This window comes from Ylistrum balloti, unplaced genomic scaffold, assembly GCF_031769215.1.
Source record: "Ylistrum balloti isolate Yb309-2 unplaced genomic scaffold, AGI_CSIRO_Ybal_v1 Utg369782, whole genome shotgun sequence".
NCBI lineage: Eukaryota > Metazoa > Mollusca > Bivalvia > Pectinida > Pectinidae > Ylistrum > Ylistrum balloti.
The window spans coordinates 3103536-3128338 of NW_026781970.1; the positions used below are offsets into that span (position 1 = coordinate 3103536).

Below are 24803 nucleotides of genomic sequence, written 5' to 3' on the forward strand. Positions count from 1 at the left end.
GTCCGTTACAACCGCATAAATGAAAGGTTCCCATGTGATTTGACGTAAACACATGTGTTGGTGTTCTGTGCCGTCTCAACGACAATCTAATCTCGGCATCGCAATGAAACATGCAGGTTCATTTCCATTATTTCTTCCCTTTCCTGATGAAAAATGCTCATTCCACCTCCGATATTCTCAAACTATTAAAATTTACTACGATAGTAGGACCACGGTAGGACCAGTATTGTACTAATTATAAAAGTTCCTAGCTATCGTTATCAGATTAGTTTGAAAATTGTTCTACTTCCTAGTGTTTTGAGGGAAAATACTTGATCTATGGACTTCTAAATAAAACTGGTATATTAACAATGATAGTTGCCACAACTTTATTTGCTGCATGTTAAGAAAGGGATAGAAACAGTATGGACCGGAAGAAGGGAATCGTTCCAATCACGTGACTTGGGTCAGAAGTAAACAAGAGGAAGGTAAGACCTTAATAAAAGCAATTCAGACGCATTGTTTCCATGTATCGCAAAACGTTTTTGTGTTATCAATTTGATGATATCTTACCTGGATCGAAGGAAAATGCTTCAGCCATCGTTCTTAGATGATCTATAAATAGTGCTAGCGGACAACACCGAACAAGCGGCGTGAATCTATTACGATAACGGTCACCGGAAATGTATGGTGATAATAACTGAGGCTAGACTTTGTTCGGGAAGCGTGGTAGCGTCAAGCATAATGGCCCGGCATAGTCCGAAACTTCTGCAAGGCCGAAAGTCCGTTGCAATGTCATGGTAGGGTATTTACAGTAGTCATGAATGACATAATACACATGAAATAAGCATTGTGAAGGACGAGGAATTGTAATCAATATGTATGAAATGAAATATACAGTAGCCGCTTTAGGTGCAGAAAAAAAGTATTCTGGTATATTCTAAAGCTTAAAACACCAGCTGAGAAGTCAACAAAAGCGTACTTTTTGGACATTGTTATATCGGCGCCCGAGAGTAGCTCTGTAAAGACTATATTATGACACATCTAAGTGTTGCTTTTATTCCCATACGGTTCATTTGAAAAGGGAAAAATGTTATGTAGACTGTGTAACGTTAAACATCGGCGGAACGCGACGATTTCCCCCAAAACATCCGAAAACTACTTGCAAACAACTAATAACCCATCCAAAAAACATCTAGAAACAGGAAAGGATATAAACGCTGTTTTTTATGGTAAAAAGATATTCCTTGTGAAGTCACTGCTCTCGAAAGGGTCAAGGTTTAGAAAGGGAGATAACGTAAACGCTTGCACGTCGGTAACATATATCTTTACGAATAAAATTATTATTATTTATTTAACAATTTCATTTATATTAACATGGAAAAGTCATTTTGCAGTCTCACTTGGGTATAGAAGTGTCTCAAATGGGGTCATTTTAAGGAATATATGTATCTGAAGTGAGTATTTGCAGGGATACGTCCCTGGTATTTGGCGAGTAGGATATTGATGTTCTAATTTTGGTATTTGACTGAAGTAAAATCCTTTCACTTAGTAAACACATGGATATAATCACATAATTGAACACTGGAAAACACTGGCCAAAGTCTTGATTGCGATCACCACCCCGCATATCTACATATACATTTGTTGTGAATGGAGATACGAACACATGCATGGTCTAAGAATTGAGGTCTTCCGATCCTGTAACTAAATTTGTAGGAAATACACACATGACTTAAGAATTGACCCCGTGCTCACCCAACAGTTGTCCCTAGGACACTAATTAGCCCAGGGTCAAATAATGGAAACTGTTCATACCCCTACCATGTAACTAAATGTTCATTTTGCTGAGAAATGAGAGTTGAATAAATACGATGTGACACCCCTGGGGTCTTAGCCCGGGGAACAGTTGAGATTCTATCCTTATACTGACATGTGCATGGGAATGAAGATCATGAATACACAAATAACTTATAAGAGCTGACAAACGGGATTGTCCTTAGTCCCAAAAGTCACGGCCCGGGGTTTAATCGTGGAAACAGTTGAGAGCCCCTCCTTATAAGCACGCATGGTACTTTACTGACCAAACACTTGTGTTCAAGCCCAATACTTACATAAGAAATAATTTTAAAAAATTAGATAAAATAATGATAACTTGACACATGTCAATTTGTCTACGTACATACGTAAAAAAATACAAAAACAGCATGTATCTTCCCATCTTTCTAGTCCGCTCCCTAGCCCTGGCTACGACCGGTCCTCTTCTGCGACGTGTCATCTGGTCAGAGTTAGGTTAGGTCTGAAATAAGACCAAGGGGGTCACTTCAAAATGATCGTTTGATACCTCAGATTATGATTTTATCAATCGTTGTCATTATTAACGGAAGTGATTTAGAATATTAGCAGGTCGTTAATTTACCACACGGATGTACGCACGAACTCAACCTGTTGGTACACTACACTACCAGAATGTACCAATGGTAGATTAGAGTTACGTTGCGTCAGTGCGACGTCATGATACGCTCGCGGGAAACATGAAATGAATGTCCCAGAATGTCAGGTAAAGACTAGAATTTTTACATTTGGGATTGGAGATCTCTTATAATTCAAGAATGTAGTTTATTTTACTGTAATATAAGTAAATGGAGAAGTAATGGATCCATTATCCGGACTGTACTGTACTGCATACAGTATAGATCTTCTACAATATCGTTGTTATATAACCTACTCCTTTAGACAGTTTAGTTTAATTGAAGACGATTTATTTAAATACAGTACCCTTTGTGCATTGGTTTCGGAAAGTTCATACACGCAGCAGGATCGGCTGTGCAGTCGTTTACTGAGTCAGTTTACCATTGTAGTTAGAGAGCTTTTATTAGAGGTAGAAAAGTATCCATACATCCAATAATTGTCATGCATTTCATGAGTGGACAAATCAGTTTTGAAGAACGAGAACTAAAAAATGAAATGTGTTCGATCAGTGCTGCCATTCGAGGCACTGTTCTGATTAGTCTACTATGTTTTCAACCATATTGGTTCAGGACCATTATGTATTTCAGAACAGCCATATGGCAAAACTTAATCTCAAACTATCGACTTTCGAGATCTAGCATCCACATGATTTTAGTTCCTGTAACATGTCACGAATCCAGAGAGAGAAAAATTGTGATTAAAACTATTCGTCAGAAATGATGAAATAGCCCATCATTTCATCCTCAGCTGACAGTGTTTTGTTGTGGTCTTTCAAGTGAATGAAAATTGTCCAACAATAACAGACCACACCTTCTTGCAATTTTATAGCTATGGAAATCTTCCATTGAAAAAATTATAGTTTGCAAATTATCTTATTTCTGAATTTTAATAAACTAGCGAGCTGTAGATTGACATGAAAAATAACCTTTTAAATAGTTTTTGTTATAAAAATGAAGTTTACAGAGAACCATGGCCCATGTGAGGAAAAGGATCAAACAATAAAACTTTAGTGTAACCCTTTCCACCATTTTCTGCCTAAAAATGATGTGTCCATACCAAATGAGATTTAAAATAGAAATTATGATCTAAATATTTCATAATATTTCAAAATATTTTGGTAGTTATATCCAACTTTTATGCTCCGGTCCAAAATCCAACATAACTCATCTAGAACAAATAGTCTTAATTTCTTCTCATGTTTCATTTACACAATGAGGAAAATATTTGGAGTTTGAGTTTTTTTAAAGAAAAGAGAGAGATGATTTGTTGTTATTTCAGTCTTATCAAAACTTCAACATGATAATCACATTACTTGGGTAGTTATTTTGTAACATGTCGATGCAACAGTTTTTCTTGCACAGAATATACATTTTATGAGTTTCTGATATTTTCAAGGAATATTCACAATTTGAATACATAAGATTTGTCAGACCACCATCAGTTAATTCTGTAGTTTGCCCATCCATTCGTCAATTGTCAGATAACCGTTAATGGCCATGGCCCACTTGTTTAGGTACTAATAGATGATGATGATTTCTTTATATGTTGCAACTGAATAAATAATATCTATGAATATTTTTTTCAAAATAGTGTTGAGGAATTTTTATCTCTTGACAATGATTTTATTCACCAGTTGCAATTATGGGTTCTTGTGTTACTTCAAGTTCAGAATCCAAGTCCATGTTACATCCAGACAATATTTATGAAAAAAAATTTTTTTTTAAATTGATAAACGGGTCACACACCAGAAGATTTTAATGTTAAAAGTAATGTCATGTAAAGTTGCTTTACATAGAGTATTGTCTCTGCACATTTCATCATCAAAGTAGTAAATCTATTGCAGAATGGAAAGACGTAACAAAGACACTAAATTGTGTTTGGTGACCTGTGCATCCAAGGAACAGCTAGCCATATAATATGCCACATGCTTATCTACCATTTGTTAAATTTAGAAAGGTTTTTCTTGTATATTTTGGGTTTTCTTGTGTTATATAAGGCTAAGAATTAAACATTTCAGTCACATTTGAGAGTAACTTATCAGGACATAACAATGGATGCTAAACTGCATCGAACAATATAGCAAACCACAGCTAATATTGGTCATATTACAGCTCAAAATTTCTTCAATGGTTGATCTTCAACTGTCATTTTGCCACAAAATATATCAAATATTTAACGACTTGTAATATTAGCTTTGTTCCTGATGAATTCTGTCATTTCAAAAGACATTTTCAATAGTTGGCCTACATATTCATCAAACGTCATGGACGTAACATTGGACTTGCATCACCGCCCCTCTATTGTATAGGTCATCTTTTGCATTGTGGCAGTGCAGACACTTGTTAAACAACTGGAAACTGATCTGTGATACACACCTCTAACATGTTGTCATAAAACATACATACTAACTTACTCATAATAAGAGATAAGATCGTTGTAGTTTCAATGTCTGGGACGTAACATTATGACATGATTTCCACAAGCACTAAATTATTTAATTTTTTTAGAACATGTTCAGAGGTTTTTCACTACATACACTTTTATCAGGACACAAACTGCTTCTGCGAGGATATACACAACCACAAGGCATATCTTTGGTTGTAACATTTAGGACACAAAATGTTCTGTTCATGTGCTAATGTTTTCAAAATGTTGTATATGTAAATTAATGTATATTTCTGGAAAGTAAATACATTTCATTGATTGTTTCAATACCTTGTCTCATAAGATTGAACAACACAGATATGCTAATATTTATTTTGGTTGTGAAAATACTTCCTCTTGAGTATGGACACCAAAACATGGTGTGGTGTCCACACCAAATGAGGTTTAAATTAGAAACTGTGATTTAAATAATTCATGATATTACAAAATGTTTTGGTAGTTATATTCTTGTCTAAGGAACTTTCAATTGATGTAATTGATGTTTCATTTAGCAATCAAGATTTGGTGATAAATTCAAAAGGAGCAGACAGCAAATATTTTATGACACCAAAGACTTGCTTGTATAAAACTGGACTTGATTACTAGATGTATATTATTGAAGATCATGGTACTGAAACTGATTCCCATAACTTGGTGTTTATAGATAATCGTTAAGAAAACGGAACTGATTTCCATTCCCAGGTGTTTATAAATAATGGTTATGAAACTATCTGATTCCCATCACTAGGTTTTTATAGCTTCTATTTTTGTTATCTTTTAAACATCTTTTGCTGTATACTCAAAAGACTCCAGAATTAATCTGATCTACTTGAATTTTTGCAGGTGGCAGGACTACACCAAAGATAATTCAGTTGATCAGACAAGCCCAGGGGCTTGACCCAGAGGAAGAATCCATTCTCAAGAAATTAACACCCCATGTTCCAGGTGTGGTAACATTTGCTGATCACAACAAACTTCTGCCATGGACAACAGAGTACAGATCTGTTCTGGTCTTTGCAGACATTTCAGGTTGGTTGAAATCCATTTTGACAAGTTCTTGAAAGGACATGGTTTGATAAGGGCCATTTTTGGCCCAACATCATATTTTTATTATTTTTGGTCTGAGTACTCTTGGATATCTTAAAACTGTATACATCCCAAGTTGTAAGTATCTGTGTAAAGTAGTTAATGAGATACGATTGTTCAAAAGAGATATACAATGATGTTAAGATTATAACTATATAATATTGGAACTATAGCTGATTCAACAATCAAGGGAACCACAATGTATGAGCCTGGTTTTACTTTTTAATTTGATATTTGGATGGTCAACCTAGCTATGACAATTTTAATTCTGTGCAATTACTAGTGGATCACATATTGTGTTTTACAGTTTCACAATATCCTGATTGTAAACGTCTATTTCACAGTATGCTGAATAAAGTCACAGTTCATTCTGTCTAAAATTCTACATAAAAATGGATTTTTGACCTATAATGCATCATTAAACTCAGTGCACATAGGCTTAATGGTAATGTTGTAACAAGGTATTTTGAAACATTAAAAAAAAACCAGGGTCAAAATACCATAATGGTGAAGTGAACCGTGGTGTAGTATGAAGTGAACCCTGGTGTCGTATGAAGTGAACAGTGGTGTAGTATGAAGTGAACCATTTGTGTAGTATGAAGTGAACCCTTGTGTAGTATGAAGTGAACTGTGGTGTAGTATGAAGTGAACCATGGTGTAGTATGAAGTGAACCCTGGTGTAGTATGAAGTGAACCGTGGTGTAGTATGAAGTGAACCATGGTGTAGTATGAAGTGAACCGTGGTGTAGTATGAAGTGAACCCTGGTGTAGTATGAAGTGAACCGTGGTGTAGTATGAAGTGAACCCTGGTGTAGTATGAAGTGAACCATAGTGTAGTATGAAGTGAACCCTGGTGTAGTATGAAGTGAACCATGGTGTAGTATGAAGTGAACCCTGGTGTAGTATGAAGTGAACCGTGGTGTAGTATGAAGTGAACCCTTGTGTAGTATGAAGTGAACCGTGGTGTAGTATGAAGTGAACCCTGGTGTAGTATGAAGTGAACCGTGGTGTAGTATGAAGTGAACCGTGGTGTAGGTGAACCGTGGTGTAGTATGAAGTGAACCGTGGTGTAGTATGAAGTGAACCGTGGTGTAGGTGAACCGTGGTGAAGTATGAAGTGAACCGTGGTGTAGTATGAAGTGAACCCTGGTGAAGTATGAAGTGAATCGTGGTGTAGGTGAACCGTGGTGTAGTATGAAGTGAACCGTGGTGTAGTATGAAGTGAACCCTGGTGTAGTATGAAGTGAACCGTGGTGTAGTATGAAGTGAACCGTGGTGTAGTATATTAGAAGTGAACCCTGGTGTAGTATATTAGAAGTGAACCCTGGTGTAGTATGAAGTGAACCCTGGTGTAGTATGAAGTGAACCGTGGTGTAGTATGAAGTGAACCCTGGTGTAGTATGAAGTGAACCGTGGTGTAGTATATTAGAAGTGAACCCTGGTGTAGTATATTAGAAGTGAACCCTGGTGTAGTATGAAGTGAACCGTGGTGTAGTATGAAGTGAACCGTGGTGTAGTATGAAGTGAACCCTGGTGTAGTATGAAGTGAACCGTGGTGTAGTATGAAGTGAACCGTGATGTAGTATGAAGTGAACCATGGTGTAGTATGATGTGAACCGTGGTGTAGGTGAACCATGGTGTAGTATGAAGTGAACCGTGGTGTAGTATGAAGTGAACCCTGGTGTAGTATGAAGTGAACCCTGGTGAAGTATGAAGTGAACCGTGGTGTAGTATGAAGTGAACCCTGGTGTAGTATGAAGTGAACCGTGGTGTAGTATGAAGTGAACCCTGGTGTAGTATGAAGTGAACCGTGGTGTAGTATGAAGTGAACCGTGGTGTAGGTGAACCATGGTGTAGTATGAAGTGAACTGTGGTGTAGTATGAAGTGAACCCTGGTGTAGTATGAAGTGAACCCTGGTGAAGTATGAAGTGAACCGTGGTGTAGTATGAAGTGAACCGTGGTGAACCGTGGTGTAGTATGAAGTGAACCGTGGTGTAGTATGAAGTGAACCATGGTGTAGTATGAAGTGAACCGTGGTGTAGTATGAAGTGAACCCTGGTGTAGTATGAAGTGTAGTATGAAGTGAACCGTGGTGTAGTATGAAGTGAACCGTGGTGTAGTATGAAGTGAACCATGGTGTAGTATGAAGTGAACCGTGGTGTAGTATGAAGTGAACCCTGGTGTAGTATGAAGTGTAGTATGAAGTGAACCGTGGTGTAGTATGAAGTGAACCGTGGTGTAGTATGAAGTGAACCCTTGTGTAGTATGAAGTGAACCCTTGTGTAGTATGAAGTGAACCCTTGTGTAGTATGAAGTGAACCCTTGTGTAGTATGAAGTGAACCGTGGTGTAGTATGAAGTGAACCCTGGTGTAGTATGATAAAGTGATTCCCATGGTGAAAAGAACCGCTGTTCATTTCACCATTATGGTGAGATGGAAACCACTCCCATGGTAAAGTAAAGCCACTTTATATTTTGTTTTCAGTTCTTGTTTCTTCACTTTTTTGTATCAGTTTGCTTAATGGCCATGGTAAACTGAAGCATAACACTATTTTTCTTACTATTTGAAATTTTTTCACCAATTTTCATGTTATTCACCCTGATTCAATCAGATTTAATTAAAAGTAAAAAGTTCAAAGGGCAGGGTTTGTATCTTATGTGTGTCATTTGTCACTTTATTTTTGTTAGCTCACAAGTCTGCATAAATGGCCATGGTATCATGTATTTGAAAAAGCAATGAAAGTATGGGAACTCTTTTTTTATCTAAGCAATCAAATACCAAATTTCATTCCACTCAGGTTTTACGTCACTCTGCGAACGGTATGCTTCCATGGAAAAGTCTGGTATCGACCAACTGACAAAGAACCTAAATGACTACTTGGGAGCCATGGTGGACCTTATATTGAGAGCAGATGGCGATGTGCTTAAATTTGCTGGTAACTTTTAAATTTTTAATTTGTGATTAAATTTCTGTCTTTGTTCATAATAGCATAAATTACATAGAGGTAGATCTTGCCTCAAAAACCTCCATTCACTTCACATTCTTTTCACAGTTTTATTCTGAGTGGTGGAAACACAGTACGTACTTTCCTGGCAACAGTTTGAGAATAAGAAAACTGCCAATGTGATTCTCTGTACAATTATTTTCCAGCTGCCATCTCAAAAATATTCCTTTCTCATGCATTCCGCTGTTGTTTTATCGAGTTATGTGACCTTGCATAAACCGGAAAAGAACCCATTTCGGGGTGGCAATAATACTGATACTGGACTACTAGTTATAGGAGGTCATGAATAACTGAATGAAATGTCCTGTGCTAAACTGCTATCACTTAAATGGCATCATGAATCACTTGGAAATAATTGTTATAAAACTGGTGAGTAATTGTGATGGTGGGGAAGGATATTACAGTCTGCTGACATACTTATTAATAATCAGGTCAAAATTTAGGTCTGTGATTACATTCGGAGGTTTTTTGGCTATTCTTCTATCACTGTATTTCTGTTGCAAGGACATACATATGCACACAAAAGATAAATGCACGTATAATGTGGTGCATTCTATAGCTAGACTGATCTCAAAGGTCTTGCCTTTCTTACCCAAGTCTAGAAATTGATTACTTGGAAGAGTATCTTCCTAGATTTGTTACCTTGATGAGCTGCCTTTTATTTCCCAAAAATACTTGATGTGGGCACATCTATGCTTAAATTCTATTGTTGCTCATTATACGTACATATACATTTTACTTATCTTTTAATTTGGATTTTGGTTTTGATAAATACATACTCAAAGATAGAGGTTAAAACAAAATCACTCAGTCATTATGTTTAAGACAACAATTGCATTGCTTATTTGTACCAACAGTGACGTAAAACCTTTCCCATGCTTTTGGATATTCTAAAGTCTAAACATATAGGAGTTGAGAGGTATTGTAGTATTTTTCAACATTTTTAAGGCATACCACAAATGCACTTACACCAAGGTCACTAGCAAATAGAATAAAAAAGTTACTTTGAGAAATCATGAGATAATGTCTGAAGAATGTGATAGGTGTATTGCACAATGTATAGATAGTGCTGTTTCTACCTGTAAACACCTGAGAAAGTTGAAATATCTAGAGTTATTCCCCTTCTGAAAACCAAGAAATAATAGGCATTCAGTATTTTGATGAATGGTAACCTGCCATCAGATGGGAATGGTCGTGCCACTTATTACGTAATTGGACTATGAATTAACCTGGATAAAGCAAGAAGACGGCCAGTATTACTTGTATTACATAATGGAAAGAACTCTCGCCTTACATTTTAAAAAGATATATTAAAATAATTAGTTATGTTTTTGTTGCCAAAAATATAAAGTGTGATATTTTGTGCAATTTTACTGTATGTTTCACTTTTCTTATGCCTGCTGGCATATACTTTTTACATAATTATAATGTACTATAATAATGAAATATGTAAGCATGTATTTGGAAGAATATATGTTTAACCATTTTGTCAGAATTTTAAGATGAAATAGTTGATATTATCTCATTCTATTCTGGTATACATTTTATAGTTGTTGTTAGGAATTACAATAATGATAGCATATCCACTCCGATTGGCCTGTATGAAAAATATACAGGTAAATAACACATCCTGAGATCAGGTTGTAACCCTCGACAGAAGTGTCAAGGTGTTCACCAAAGTATATATATGATATGAAAGGGACATCAGCATCTACTGAAATTGATATGTTTCTTCCAAGTAACATGTTAGGCAGATATTAAAGAATTCACTCGGTTGATTCGCTACTTGTTGTTTGTCTGAGCTGTGTTAGATTTCATATTTTTTCATGTAAACACAAATAATTTTCACATTTTTTTTTAATAATTTCCCTACACAACAAAATGTTCAATCACAGTGTTTACAACAGTCATTTCCTCTTGGCTGAATTAACGTCACAGATTTTGGGTGCCGAATATTCCTGAAAGCTACGAGAAAAGCCAAAGCGCTGACAAGTAATCAAACTTACATATAGCCAAACACACTCGGCCACAACCATATCAAATATTTGAAGAAAAAGCGACTAATTGTAGATACCACATGACGATGAGTAGAATCCAATCCTGAATGGTCTCGTACATAAAAAAAATTCGCCATACAATATGTTATTATGACATGGCAGTAGATATCATTAAACAACTCAGCTGGACTAGTTTGATTTGCAAAACTGATATTTCTGACGCATTTAAATTGATACCTATACACCCATCATTGTGGCCATTGTATGGTATTAAGTAGGAAGGTAAATACTATTTCTATACCAGACTGATATTTGGCAGGGGGTCCAGCCCCAAGATTGTTTATTTACTTTCAATGTCAATTTGTTGGATAGCCAACAATAAATTTCACATCAAGAACATTCTGCAGCTTCTGGATGATTTTCTAATATTGAACCCACCAGATCATTGTGCCATACACTCTATGTCAAATCTTCTGGATTTTATTCTCTAAGTCGAATGACTTTAATGAGAAGCACAAGAGTGTCGGGCCTATTGAAAGCTAGGATGCCTCAGGAAATATAGAATGTATCTGTGAAAATTTTCAAATACCACATGGCAGATTATTTGTGTTATACTTAATAGGTCTGTCTTATCAGGTTAAAAAACTGCATCATCATATTTACCCTAGAATGCTGATTAGACTTAGACACATGGTTTTTGTTCCTTACTCAGTGGAATGGTTGTTGTATTTTCATTAATGACAATATTACAAAATCAACTGATATGCACTTATACACAGACGCTACATATAAGGTCTTTAGAGGAATGTACCAAAATCAATAGTTTCAAGGACCTTAGACAGTGAAAAATTATCGATGGCTTTAGAGAACTTTACTCAATTGTGATGAGTTGTGTGTAATAGGTGATAGAATGGTCATGATGAAGGATACTTTTTCACTGTGATAATATGGCAATACTGGATATCATCAATAAAGCATGTTCAAAAAGTAAAGATTATTATGAAGAAATTAACTTATTGTTCAGCAAGATATAACTTCAATGTCCATGCAATTCCAGCCATTCACAATGCAGTCGCTGGTTCTAACAGCAGTCCAACGTCTAACTCCACTGTCTGCAACTGGTGAATTGATGTGTATATGTATCCCGTGAGACCATTATGCTGTAGATTGTCTTTGCCGGGTCCTCCCCAACTACAACCTGGACCTGTAGACTTTCAGTTGTCGTTAACTACAGGCTTCAGTATGGATACACTATCATATTAATTTCAACTAGCAGAAGTTTAACTAACTGCTAGAAGCAGTAATTCAATGTAGCCCCCTGATATTGCCATACTTTATAACTTTATAAAAAAGACTTGCGTAAATAAACATCACTTTTACCTAACTGATTTTGTTTTGTATAAATAACTCTTCTCGGGTTTTTTTTCTGTCCCGATTTTTTCTCTTCTTTATCTTAGTAAAGAAAACACGGATGAGTCGAATACTGGGTTTGTGTCAAAGATATTTTGTTGTACCTCCCTTCTAAATTCTACCAAAATTCACTTTTTTTGTGTCGAACATTCAGGCATCACCTTGTCTCATGTAAAAATTTCCTGGCTTTGGTTCGAATTACTGAGTGTGTTTGGTCAGCCGTATCTGTGTTAATGACCTCTATTATAATTTTTGATGGATATTTATCCATGCGTTTACACAGGTGAATGTCAGAATTTATACAGAATTAGGCAACCACACCTGAAACAAAATACACTGTGTTTTGTTTACCTTTTTTAACATGGCTGCTGGAAACCAAAATGAAAAACAAGCGATTTCTACTGAACAGATGTAGATTAATAAAAATACTTTCACGAACACTTTTGTTTATGATTGCAGCTTTATTTACTGGATATATACGTATATATACAAAGTGTGAGTTTTATTTTATTCTAGTTTATGGTATACGCTCTTAGGGTGCTGTACGTGTTATGCTTCAGTTACGTTGCCACAGCCTTCATGTTTTCGTAACTCACCTACTTTTGATGTTATATTAATATAGAACGTTCATGAATATGTATAAATCGATGCACAGTGTCTTCATTTATAGAAACACTGTGAGGTCGAACCATCAGATAAGTCAAATATTTCATTTGATCCTATCAATGTCGACTTATCTGTGTTTTAATGTATATATTTGTTATGTTGATTAAATGTTTAAGTTAGATATCGATATAAGAATCCTGAAGCACCAATTAAATGTGCATAAAATTTACATATACAGTATATTGCAATTGCAAATAATTATATACTGATCTAAGTTTTCTTCCACTTGGTATTATAAAAAATGGTTACAAGTACCAATAATGAATACAAAATGAATTAAATAGTTCATCAACAATATCTCAATGGGAAATTAATTGATTTTACATGCAGTAGTGTGGCTGGTGACCATCTTGGATTTTGGAATGATCTTTACTTTTTATATGCCTGTCAAAAGACGGACATATTATGGTATGGCTCTGTCCGGCGTCCGTCTGAACTTTAATTTGTTCGGAGATCTCCTACATTTTTCAGCCGATCTTTATGAAACTTAGTAGGCTTAATCATCATGATATGAAGTTGTGTTTCCCTGAACGGGGTTTTGATTTGGTCAAGAGTTATGGCCCTTTGTTTATTTCACTATAGAAATCTTGTACGGAGATCTCCTCCAACATTTTTAAGCCGATCTTTATGAGACTTGGTAGGCTTAATCACCATGATATGAAATTTTGTTTTCCTGAACGGGGTTTTGATTAGACGATTTGACTAAGAGTTATGCCCCTTTGCTGTTTTGGATATTCACGGGGTATTTTGTTCCGCTTTGCGGTACTCTTGTTCTTGAATCGTAATACTGGATGGATTGGTATTGGTTGTTATTTGCGCAATTTTTGAATTATTTTCTTAAAAGGCTTTTTTTGAAAAACAAATCAATTTTCCAAAAAGTAAAGAACCCATACTTTTTGAAAATATGAATACATCAAGTGAACGTACTTTCGTGACCTATTATTGTTAGAAATTTGGACAAAATGCAGTTGTTAAAGAACTTTCATTAGAATCTGGTCTCAAAACACAGCTTTCATAAGCAAATGCATTATGCCAAATGTCTTCCTTGTTCCAAGACTGCGACCAGTGTGAGAATAAAGAAAACATTTAATTATTTGCTTCCGTGTCAGTTGTGATATATAAATATTTTAACCGGAATCAGTACGATCCTTGAGTGGCCAAAATATCTAATTTCACCTCGTGGAGTCCATATTGCCTCAATGTTAGACTTCTTACCTCAGTGAATATCAGACGTCAATTGCATGTGTAGATTGCAATCATATTTCTCAGCATATGACTTTTTATCAGCATATATATTTCAAATGTTATAACCGCTTCGACACACGGGATCGACCTGCCTCAGACAGCTGTCAGATGAGCTTATCAAATTTGTAAAAGATTTTGACTGTAAAGATGGTCGCTAAACATCAGGTGAGTGACATTTATTTATGATGTATAACTAATATTGTGTAATATTAGAAGGATGGGGAGGGGAGAACAAACAGTTGTGTGTTGCTGAATGTTTCATATACTTCTAAAATATGGTATTATGTAACACGTTTGTCGTAGGCTAGTGGGCAGTGTTTAGCATTAGACCAACAGGTATTTTGATCGATTCCCAATACCAGACATTTTTTCAGAATTAATTTAACAAGATTACACTGATTAATTGTATATAGATATACAAATACAATATAAGTATGCTGTTCTTATTGGCAAAACATGTGAAGATAGTAATGCATGAATTGTGTTTAAAAATTCAACGAAACAGAAATCATCTGAAAACTTTCTTTATAAATGTAAAATCTGACCATGTAACATGTCACAAATTTCAACCGCAATTTCATCGTGTAATCAAACCTGTTATCATTGATGAAAAAAGGCAAAGACTGATCCTGATTTTGCATTTGTACCAAAAGAAGAGAAACTAGTCTTCCGAAAAATACATTGAACAAAAAAGAAACGCACAATGTTCCTCCCTGCGGTACACCTTAGCTGTAAGAAAATAATGGAATATTTGGTCAGGTATCACATCAAAATTGATGATGTCATTGTCGGACTTTGTGAGCGTATTTAGTCCATATCACGCGGCGTGATCAAGCCAAGCCAGATTTTTTCAAACTTTTTCAAACAGTTCTGCCACATTCATTTCCTACGTTGGCATTTTTATTTCGCTATTGACCAAGATGCCATGCTTAACGCCAATTCAGAGGGGTAGAGCAATTGCGATGTTGATGGATGGACATAGCCAAACTGTTGTGGTACGACAGTTTGGCGTTGCCCAGTGTACAAATAATTGCCTCTCTACACGTTTCCATGCTAGTAGGTTAGTGTCCGATTGTCCAAGTAGCGGTCGTCCGCGTGAAATGATCGCTACTGTGTGAGAATCAATGCGCGCCTACCTTATGTCGGGCCATCTCTGACACCACGGAGGTGGCAAATGCGTCTAACTGGATGCGCATGAGTGGTTGAACGTGATATATTCGATGGGGCTTCTTTAATGGTTTGGGGAGGCATTTCGCATGGAGGAAAATCCCCTTAGTTGTCCTGGATGCAAACCTCAATGACGTCCAATAAAGAGACCAGATCCTCCAACTACATGTCCTTCCACTTCTCAGACGTCACAATCTAATTTTCCAGTACGACGGTATGTTGCAAGAGTCTGTCGTGATTTTCTCACGGCAAACAACCTTTAGTCTCGGGAATGGCACCCATAATATATCTCCCATTGAGTATCTGTAGGATGAGTTGGAAAGAATTTACAACAGAGTATAAACAAACAAACAAACAAAAATACTTCAAAATAACTAAAAATAAGCAAAAATGAGAACAAAGAAAAGAACTTGAAAGTAAACAGTAAGCTGGAAGCAAACTTCAAACTTAAAAGAAGCAGGAGTTACTCAAAAGATAGATACGATAAGAACTATCATGCAATTAAAAGGAAAAAGGAACGTGAGAGCGAAGAGAACAGATTAGGATTTTCAAAGAAGGAAAATGCAGTTTTAAAGGAAGAAAAATCTATCACATGTAAGATAAGGAACGAATTGCAATACAATCTTTCAGAAAGATGTGTCATAAAGGAAAGAAAACTTCAAGAAAAAAGAAAAATGTTACTTAGAAAACATCCTGCTTGTAAATTTTATTAATTTCCACATGTAGCAGAAGTTCCGATCTATGTGTGCTCAAGTTGTCAACAAACATGGTTTAAACATATTTCTGAAGTAAATGAAAATGTTGACCAAACTCTTTTTCTAAAATGCACCACACAATAAAAATAGAAAATAATTATAGTTTGTAGAACATTTTCAACTCCTATAAAGATTTCGAAGATACCAGTTTTATCAACTGCCAATAAAATGTGTTTCTCTAAAACACCAGCAGAGCTAGATTTGCATCAACTTGAGGAAGGATAGATTGCAATGTGAATGCTTTTATACAGATGCGAGAACTTCCAAGACAATTATTTAAACATTTATGTATTTGTATTTAAGTCTCCAGCCCAAGATTATCTGCAATCTCATGATGAAGCTAATGAACCTGGCAAATTCAGTGAAAAATCTGATGACAAAGTCATCGGTAACACAGATGCATTAATAGATCCAGTATGTGACGGTATACACATCGCTCCTTGCAAAGGACAACACCCCTGTATTTCCGCAGATGCTCTAAATTCAAAGCTGTGGACAAATTGGTAAGCCTTAATGTTTTGTTTTTTTACATATTCAGAGCAGTCCTTAAATAGAAGAACATATTTTTGCAATGGTGAGGCAGCCTGGACTACCAGTTTAGTTTGGTTCACTGTCTGCAGGGACACATGATCTATTGAAAATTATTGGGAGCATTATATGACAAAACTTCATCCTCGGAGGAGCAGATTCACAACATGACATGGACTGAAAAAAAATTCTGTTAGTACAGAAAGATTTTATGACGTGCGCAAGATATTTTGACCATTGAGCTCTGCTGTTTATCGAGAGAAAAAATCAAGAAAATACTGACATGGCAACATAATCATAATCCAAACTGAAATTCCATAAATTTAGGGCAAAACAATATGAACAAACGAAAGATTTACACGGAGACTACTGCAAAAGTACAAGGAGAATAAGACTAGTACGAGTAAGCGTCTTTTGCTTCATCGACGACTCCCACCATGTAAACCGTGGTCAATCCAAGTATGTAATGTCGTGTTCTCCAATGAGAGCAAGGTATACAACAACGGAGCAAACAGGCAAACTAACGAGCATCAAACACGTTCAGCTTCATATCACGATTAAGTTTTGAAGTCTGAACAGGGTACCGCTCGGAATATTGAATGACTACTTCTACCGCGTAAAATTTCAACACAGAGGCTCACCTTACAGTCACATACTTATATTGATACAAGAAGCTCCAAAATATAAAGAAGGTCCAAATAACGTTATCGCTAAATCTAAAAATTAAAGATGCAAGCGGTAGATTCCTAGGACAGTAATGTAGACAGAAATAAAGCTATAACATTGGTGGCGTGCCAGGAAAAAATAAATCTGACAATAATTCAGACTAAGAATCGTGCAAGTATAAGAACTTGAAATGATGGCAATGTACATAGATCGTCACATGGGAATGAAAGAAGATTGGGTACCAAGGGGCATACTTGGTCAGCCGACTAATAATCATATAAGCATGTAAACTTTCAGCCTAATTTACAAACAAGAGATAGAGGAAGGGAGAATTCGGATTGAAGCTAAGTGAACAACCGAGAAAGAGGGAGAGGGCATACAGTGACTGATTTTTCAATCCTGTTTTTGTGCCAACTTTTCCAAGTTTAAACAATTCCTCAACAGCCAAGTGGCCCAGGTTAATATAGTATTGGACCTGGAGTATGCTTTGATGAATGGATACCAATTTTGAGCTGAATTACCTTGACCTAAGGGGTCAAATTTGTGAAATATTAACCATGATAAATTTTTTCCAAAGATGTTTTCTCTTAAAAGTTGCGAAACAGGCCCATTGAGCATCTTCTTATATTTTTGTTAAAAAAATTGGGTCCGGCTATTTTATTCTGACTCTAGCTAGATAAAGATGAAAATGAAAGAGAAGTGAAAATATATAAAGATTTTCAAGGGGTCAATACTAGTTGCAAATTGTTGAGTTTTACAATTACATACATAAAGTTCATGTCTTGTAAGGGTCTATTTTCACGTAAATGATACGGTTATAACATATATACATGCATGTACGTTCCTACAGTGCAGTTACAGTTTTGGTAAACCTATAAATCCAATGACTTGGTCAATGTCACTAGTGTTGATAATATTTCTTCAATGTAGCATTAATTACAAAGTTATTTAAAAAATCAACAATCGTTTTAAGAAATTCCATGTCAAATAAAAATGAAAACACAAACTTGGATATAAATGCATGTAAAATTGGTTAGGAAAAACCGAGTGCACAGTTAAGCTTTCAGTCACATCTACAGGCATTGTGACAAATTTTGCCACTGCGTACATTACCTCAATTAAGCATTTAGTTATTTATATGTTTATATATAATATCTTTACAACTGAATGTACTAGAAGCACGTAAACTTTTTGTCTGATTTTAAGCTCCCACGTAGCTACATGTAACCACTAACAAAAAATGCAGTTGAAAGAAAATTTAAGATGATTGTACATAGTTACATGTGTACCAATTGGGATCATCCTTCAATCACAGGAGGCAAGGATCCGCCGTTTATACATAACTGATGGTCGTCACACAAAAAAACTTGGGAGCAAGACCCCTAGGTTACACATGATTAATTTCCATTTACTCTAGAACGCTTCAGACTAAAATTTGGGAATATTCCTACAGGAAGAATAGGATTTAAAGAATTTACATTATTTCCCTTATTGGGCCACTCCCACCCACCCTAGTGGCCTTCATACCAAATTGGGCAATATCCATTCATTCCCACTGCATGAGTAGGATTTTAAAGAACTTTCCTCTTTTGGGCCCTGACCCTCAGGTCCCCGAGAACCAATTCTTTTACAAACTTGGTTCCCATTGCCGAGGGATGCTTCTGACCAAATTTGGTTAATGGACGCTGCACAGATGACAGACGCCATCGTATTCGTTTCTCTTGTTTATAGATGACTTGTCTTGGGATTCGTTCTCCAGCTCAGTGCAGAGGAGGTGGCTCGAAGAAAGAATCATGGAAAATATTTTTCATAATTTAAGATGTTCTTGCTAATTTTTAATTATTACTATTTTCAATTTTTCATCATGCTTGTTCATACAATATGAATTGTTTTCATCAATGTGTTTCAGAACTTTGGGAATTCCATCCCTAGGATAGTAATGAGGATATGTCAAGGATTTCCTTATCTTATCTCCCCTGAGCACCTACCACAAAGGGAAAGTAACTTGCTTCTGAAAATTGGAGATTATGGACTCTTTATAACACTATTTAAAATGTTGTTACATTTGTTTTGGAAATTGAAATAAAATTGCTTTTTAAAATTTGAGATATATTTCAAAGCTTCTCATTTCGTTTGGCAAACTCCTTCTCGCTGTCTTGGATAACTTCCTCTCTCAGGAAATTACTTTTGGTCCAATTCTGAACTTCTTCAGAAACACAACTCGTTGCTGGTAGGGACCGCCGAACTATGCACCTATGATCTGAACCTATGTCGACATAAGCGAACGCTTTAACCATTTGAGCTAAATGCAGCCTTTTTTAATATATTATTGAGTATGTCACAGTTAAATAGATTTTTTTTTCTGGCGGAAATTGATTAAACTTTCAAACATTCAGCAAGTCTTGTTTCTAACAACTTGATAATTTTTCTCCTCTGGTTGCTACACCCTCATCCCCTATATCGCCCTAAAAGGGATGAATGATTACTTTTCTCTTATCCTGATTTCTTTGTCCGAGTGAAAGACAAAGTGTATTGTGTGTAAACAAAAACAGTTAATGGCGTATGAATAGTGACGAGACTCGCAACCTAGACACTTCATGCATTTCTGTTTAATCTTACACAAAATGGATAATTCAGTAATAAGTTGTGGATTAAGATTAATTTCAATCATGCTGGTAACAAAGGATTTGAGGAGAACACTAGTTTTCAGTAGCAGAGGAACTAGTGTATGTGTGTAACCTTTTAAAATTAGATTCACTTTTTGGTCACGTCCCAGACAATGTCACAGCATATATATGTAAGTCACAATGTAAACACAGCTTATTTACGTCTAAAGTACAGATACATACGTGACCGTGTCTGTGAAAATGGGCCGAGGTGAGAAAAAAATCAAAATTGAGATTTATATATTTTCTGAAAGCCTACATTGTGAAATAAATGAATCCAAAATATTAATGGTCTGTGTATTACCATCATGAAGATCCATTTTTTATACCACGTTGTTGATCTTGAATTAACATGCACAAAAAAGTCAAATAATGTCATTGCAGGTAATTGTATTCAAGATCCCATTCAAATATAACATATTTAAATCCCTAAAAGTCAACCAAAATTTGTAATAGAAAGAAACAGTATATTTTAAAGTATGATTTTCAAGTCACAGCATACACAGCATGCAACGAAGGGAGACAATTCATGTACATTAAAAAAAAAAAAAAAAAAGATTGGTATCAACAATTGAGATGAGAAATTTCAAAACATCAGAAATGTATGTTGTGTCTCGACTATTAACCTGATAACTGCTCTTAATCAATTATCTTGTAAGTATTTTATCATGGTATACAAGTTATTTAAGATAAACTTTAACAACAATACTATACAGCAAAGGGAGATAATAATACCAACTGTCATTAAAGTAATGGTACCATGAACGTAATTTACTATAGCCAATTTTTAATAGTCTGACATATCAGCTGCCAACGCAAACAAAACTTAATTCAAAAGCGGCCAGTATTACAATTCCTTACAACTATTAGTTCCCTTTGGATATGAAACATATTGCGTATGCATAATACTTAAATGATCTCATATCCTTTCAATAACAAACGTTTTCATTTGTATGGAAGATTGAGCACTTTCTCATTTTCTTCTAGGTCCACTTTTGATTTTGGTACAGTTGGTTTAGCTCTGTGAGCTTTCTGTCTTACAGATTTCCCTCATATAAATACCTCTGCTTAGATGGATCAAGTCCTGTTGACACAATTTCTTTTGGTTCATCATCCACCAAGGGGAGGAAGTCCTTTCTCTTCAGCAGGTTGACAGACACTGTGGGAGAATCATTAAGTTCCTTGCAAAACACGGTAGAGTCAAAAAGGAAATGATGATATTTTGTAAAGTTCTTCAAAGGCTTGACATATTGCTTTAGATAGGACTTCCAGTCTTTAGATACTACTGGTTTGTCCATATCTTTCACCATTATGGAATATTATGTCCATAATATGAGGAATTTGTAACTGTTTGGGCAACCTCCTCTAGAGTTTCAACATTACTGTATCTCCAGCGTCACTTCCTCATTCCAAAATACCAGTCAGGTTCAAACTTTGTATGACTTACAATCATTATGGAGTATTGAATGCCAACATGAAGACCTGCACAATATTGAAATAGACATAAAAGAACTTGTTGAATGTTGAATTAAGAAAGAAGAAAATAATACACAGTTTACTAAATTTTAAAATGTTCACCCACACAGTAGATGACATCATCAACAAAAACAACAGTGATGAATATAACTTAAACATGGAATTGAAATCAATGATAAATCTAATAGGATATAAAACTGTCATTATTTTCTATAAAAATGAACTGGTGGGGAGTAACACTATGAAAGGCTCCAGCTCTATGTCATCCTTTGACATATGACATACTTTGAGGTACAGGAATCCAGGTTTAAAAACGGTTCTTAAGCAACCGATACAATTACCTAGTAAGACTCTTCAAATGGCATACCAATGTCGCTCTTATTCTATCCTCAACAATTATCAAAATTGATATTGGCAATCTTTTGTCCATGTCCATGATGCTGAAAAAAGTGATGGACCATGCTGCCAGCTGAGATAACTCCTTTACCTATCCCAGAGTGTTCAGCCTCATTTATCAAGTAAAAAAAATTGTATTCCTGTTTAATGAAACACATGTGAGTGAGTATAGATAAGTAAGAAAGCATTTTTTAAACATAGGATATTTTCATAGCAATGGAAATGTCTTTTAATGTCACATCATAGTAAATGAGATATAGAACAACGACCAGTAAGTGTTTTGTACGACTTTCAGGAATATAGGGCCCACTTGCTGAACATGATAGGAAACACGAATTTGCAGTGAAAAGTCCCAGATGTAATTGAAACTTCCATCAACAAAACAGGACAGATTACCTACCAAATGAAAATATATAAACTGAATTTCATTTCATCAAAATACAAATGATCCAATACCTGTTTTAATCCTTTTCCAACTTAGCCGAGTGACCCATGTACTTACATGTTTTTAAGCAAAGCTTTTCAAATATTTTTTTTGTCAAAATCATCGTATTAATCAGATTTTTACCTCATTTACAAACAATATGGATAGGATATTACAAATTTCTACCAGAGTTGTTAATTCATTTGACATGAACTTGCTCCAACATAGCTCACAGAATTACACTAAAGTATATCCAAGTGGTGTCTCGGAAAGTGTGATGTCATTGGTAAATCAATAATCTGCTAATTTCTATTTTTCTGGAAGCAATATGAACTCTTTTCTTTGCTTTCTGTGCATGGCTGTCTGTTTAGGTTTCTCTGTTGTTTAGCCTGGTTGATATGGTTGCTGTATTCCTCCAAGACTTGTTTCTTCTCACAGATAATCTGTGAAAAGTTTTGACACAAGTTGCACACGTCTGTACATGGTTTTATGATGTTGGTGTATGGACACAAATCATGCCATACCCTCTGAAATATACCAAGACTTACCCATCAAAGCGTCATGTCAACAGCCAGTGTATCAAACTTGTGAAAAAAGGTCCACGGCAGTAGTATCAGAGGGTAGGAGAAGCACCTTTGCTTATTTATAATGGTATTTACCAGGAATAGACAATACATTGTCTTTAGCATATTTGTTCAAAATGTCTTGATATGCTGTCATGGACAGTGAATTATGTTTAGCGTTACCAGAATTTACATGCTTGCAAGCCATTTGTATCCAGCAATTTACTAATTGCTTGTAATTTGTTTTTTGCTGATATCCTGTATTAGACAAACAGCTCAGCCTTAATTGTAACATCGAGTTCTTCACGTGTTAATTGTTGACAAAGCAGATTCTAAGTATTTTTTTACACTCCATGGTACACCACTGTAATTTACAGTTACAGTGTCATTGCATAATTTAACTTGTGCTATGTATTCAATAATATCACATTCACTAGGATCTGTTGAAACAAATCTTAAAGAACAGGGAAATTTCACATTCCTCTTGAGCATTTTTAGGTCATCTGGACCCGAAGGGTCTGATGACCTATAGTCATCATGCTTCGTCCGTCGTCGTCCGCCGTGCGCCGTGCGCCGTCCGCCGTCCGTAAACTTTTCATTCAAACGACTTCTTCTCAAATACTAGAAGGTCTAGGGGGCTAATACTTGGCACAGAGGATACTGGCATGGAGCTCTACCAAGTTTGTTCAAATGAATGGCCTTGACCCACTTTCAAGGTCACAGGGGTCAAATATGTTAAAATCTTTAAACAACTTCTTCTCATTAACCAAAAGGCTCAGAGTGTAGATATTGGGCCTGTGACATGCTGGGATGAAGGACTACCAAGTTTGTTCAAATGAATGACCTTGACCCACTTTAAAGGTCACAGGGGTCAAATATGTTAAAATCTTTAAACAACTTCTTCTCCATAACCAAAAGGCTCAGATTGCTGATATTGTGCCTGTGGCATGCTGGGATGAAGGGCTATCAAGTTTGTTTAAATGAATGACCTTGAACAACTTTCAAGGTCACAGGGGTCAAATATGTCAAAATCTTTAAATAACTTCTCAAATACTAGAAGGCCTAGGGGGCTAATACTTGGCCCATAGCATGCTGGCACGGATACAAAGTTTGTTCAAATGAATGACCTTGGCCCACTTTCAAGGTTCAAATATGTTAAAATATACAAAGGACTTCATCTCAATAAGCAAAAGTCTATGAGTGCCGATATTGGGTCTGTAGCATGCTGGGATGAAGGGCTATCAAGTTTGTTTAAATGAATGACCTTGAACAACTTTCAAGGTCACAGGGGTCAAATATGTCAAAATCTTTAAATAACTTCTCAAATACTAGAAGGCCTAGGGGGCTAATACTTGGCCCATAGCATGCTGGCATGGAGCCCTACAAAGTTTGTTCAAATGAATGACCTTGGCCCACTTTCAAGGTCACAGGGGTCAAATATGTTAAAATATACAAAGGACTTCATCTCAATAAGCAAAAGTCTATGAGTGCCGATATTGGGTCTGTAGCATGCTGGGAGGAAAGGTTACCAAGTTTATTTAAATGAATGACCTTGAGCAACTTTCAAGGTCGCAGGGGTGAAATATGTCAAAATCTTTAAATAACTTCTTCTCAAATACTAGAAGGCCTAGGGGGCTAATACTTGGCCCATAGCATGCTGGCATGGAGCCCTACAAAGTTTGTTCAAATGAATGACCTTGGCCCACTTTCAAGGTCACAGGGGTCAAATATGTTAAAATATACAAAGGACTTCATCTCAATAAGCAAAAGTCTATGAGTGCCGATATTGGGTCTGTAGCATGCTGGGAGGAAAGGCTACCAAGTTTATTCAAATGAATGACCTCAACCCACTTTCAAGGTCACAGGGGTCAAATATGT

General features: G+C 35.9%; 1 protein-coding gene across 1 annotated transcript in view; it reads left to right on the forward strand.

The window, feature by feature from the left end:
* The first annotated feature begins 61 nt into the window (after positions 1 to 61).
* LOC132544204 (adenylate cyclase type 10-like) overlaps positions 62 to 24803 on the forward strand; it is an 81266-nt gene continuing 56524 nt past the window's right edge. The window contains exons 1-3 of the mRNA XM_060207772.1: positions 62 to 116; positions 5719 to 5904; positions 8760 to 8897. Of these exons, the coding sequence (XP_060063755.1) occupies positions 104 to 116; positions 5719 to 5904; positions 8760 to 8897 (337 nt within the window). The 5' untranslated portion in view covers positions 62 to 103. The remainder of the gene's footprint in view (positions 117 to 5718; positions 5905 to 8759; positions 8898 to 24803) is intronic.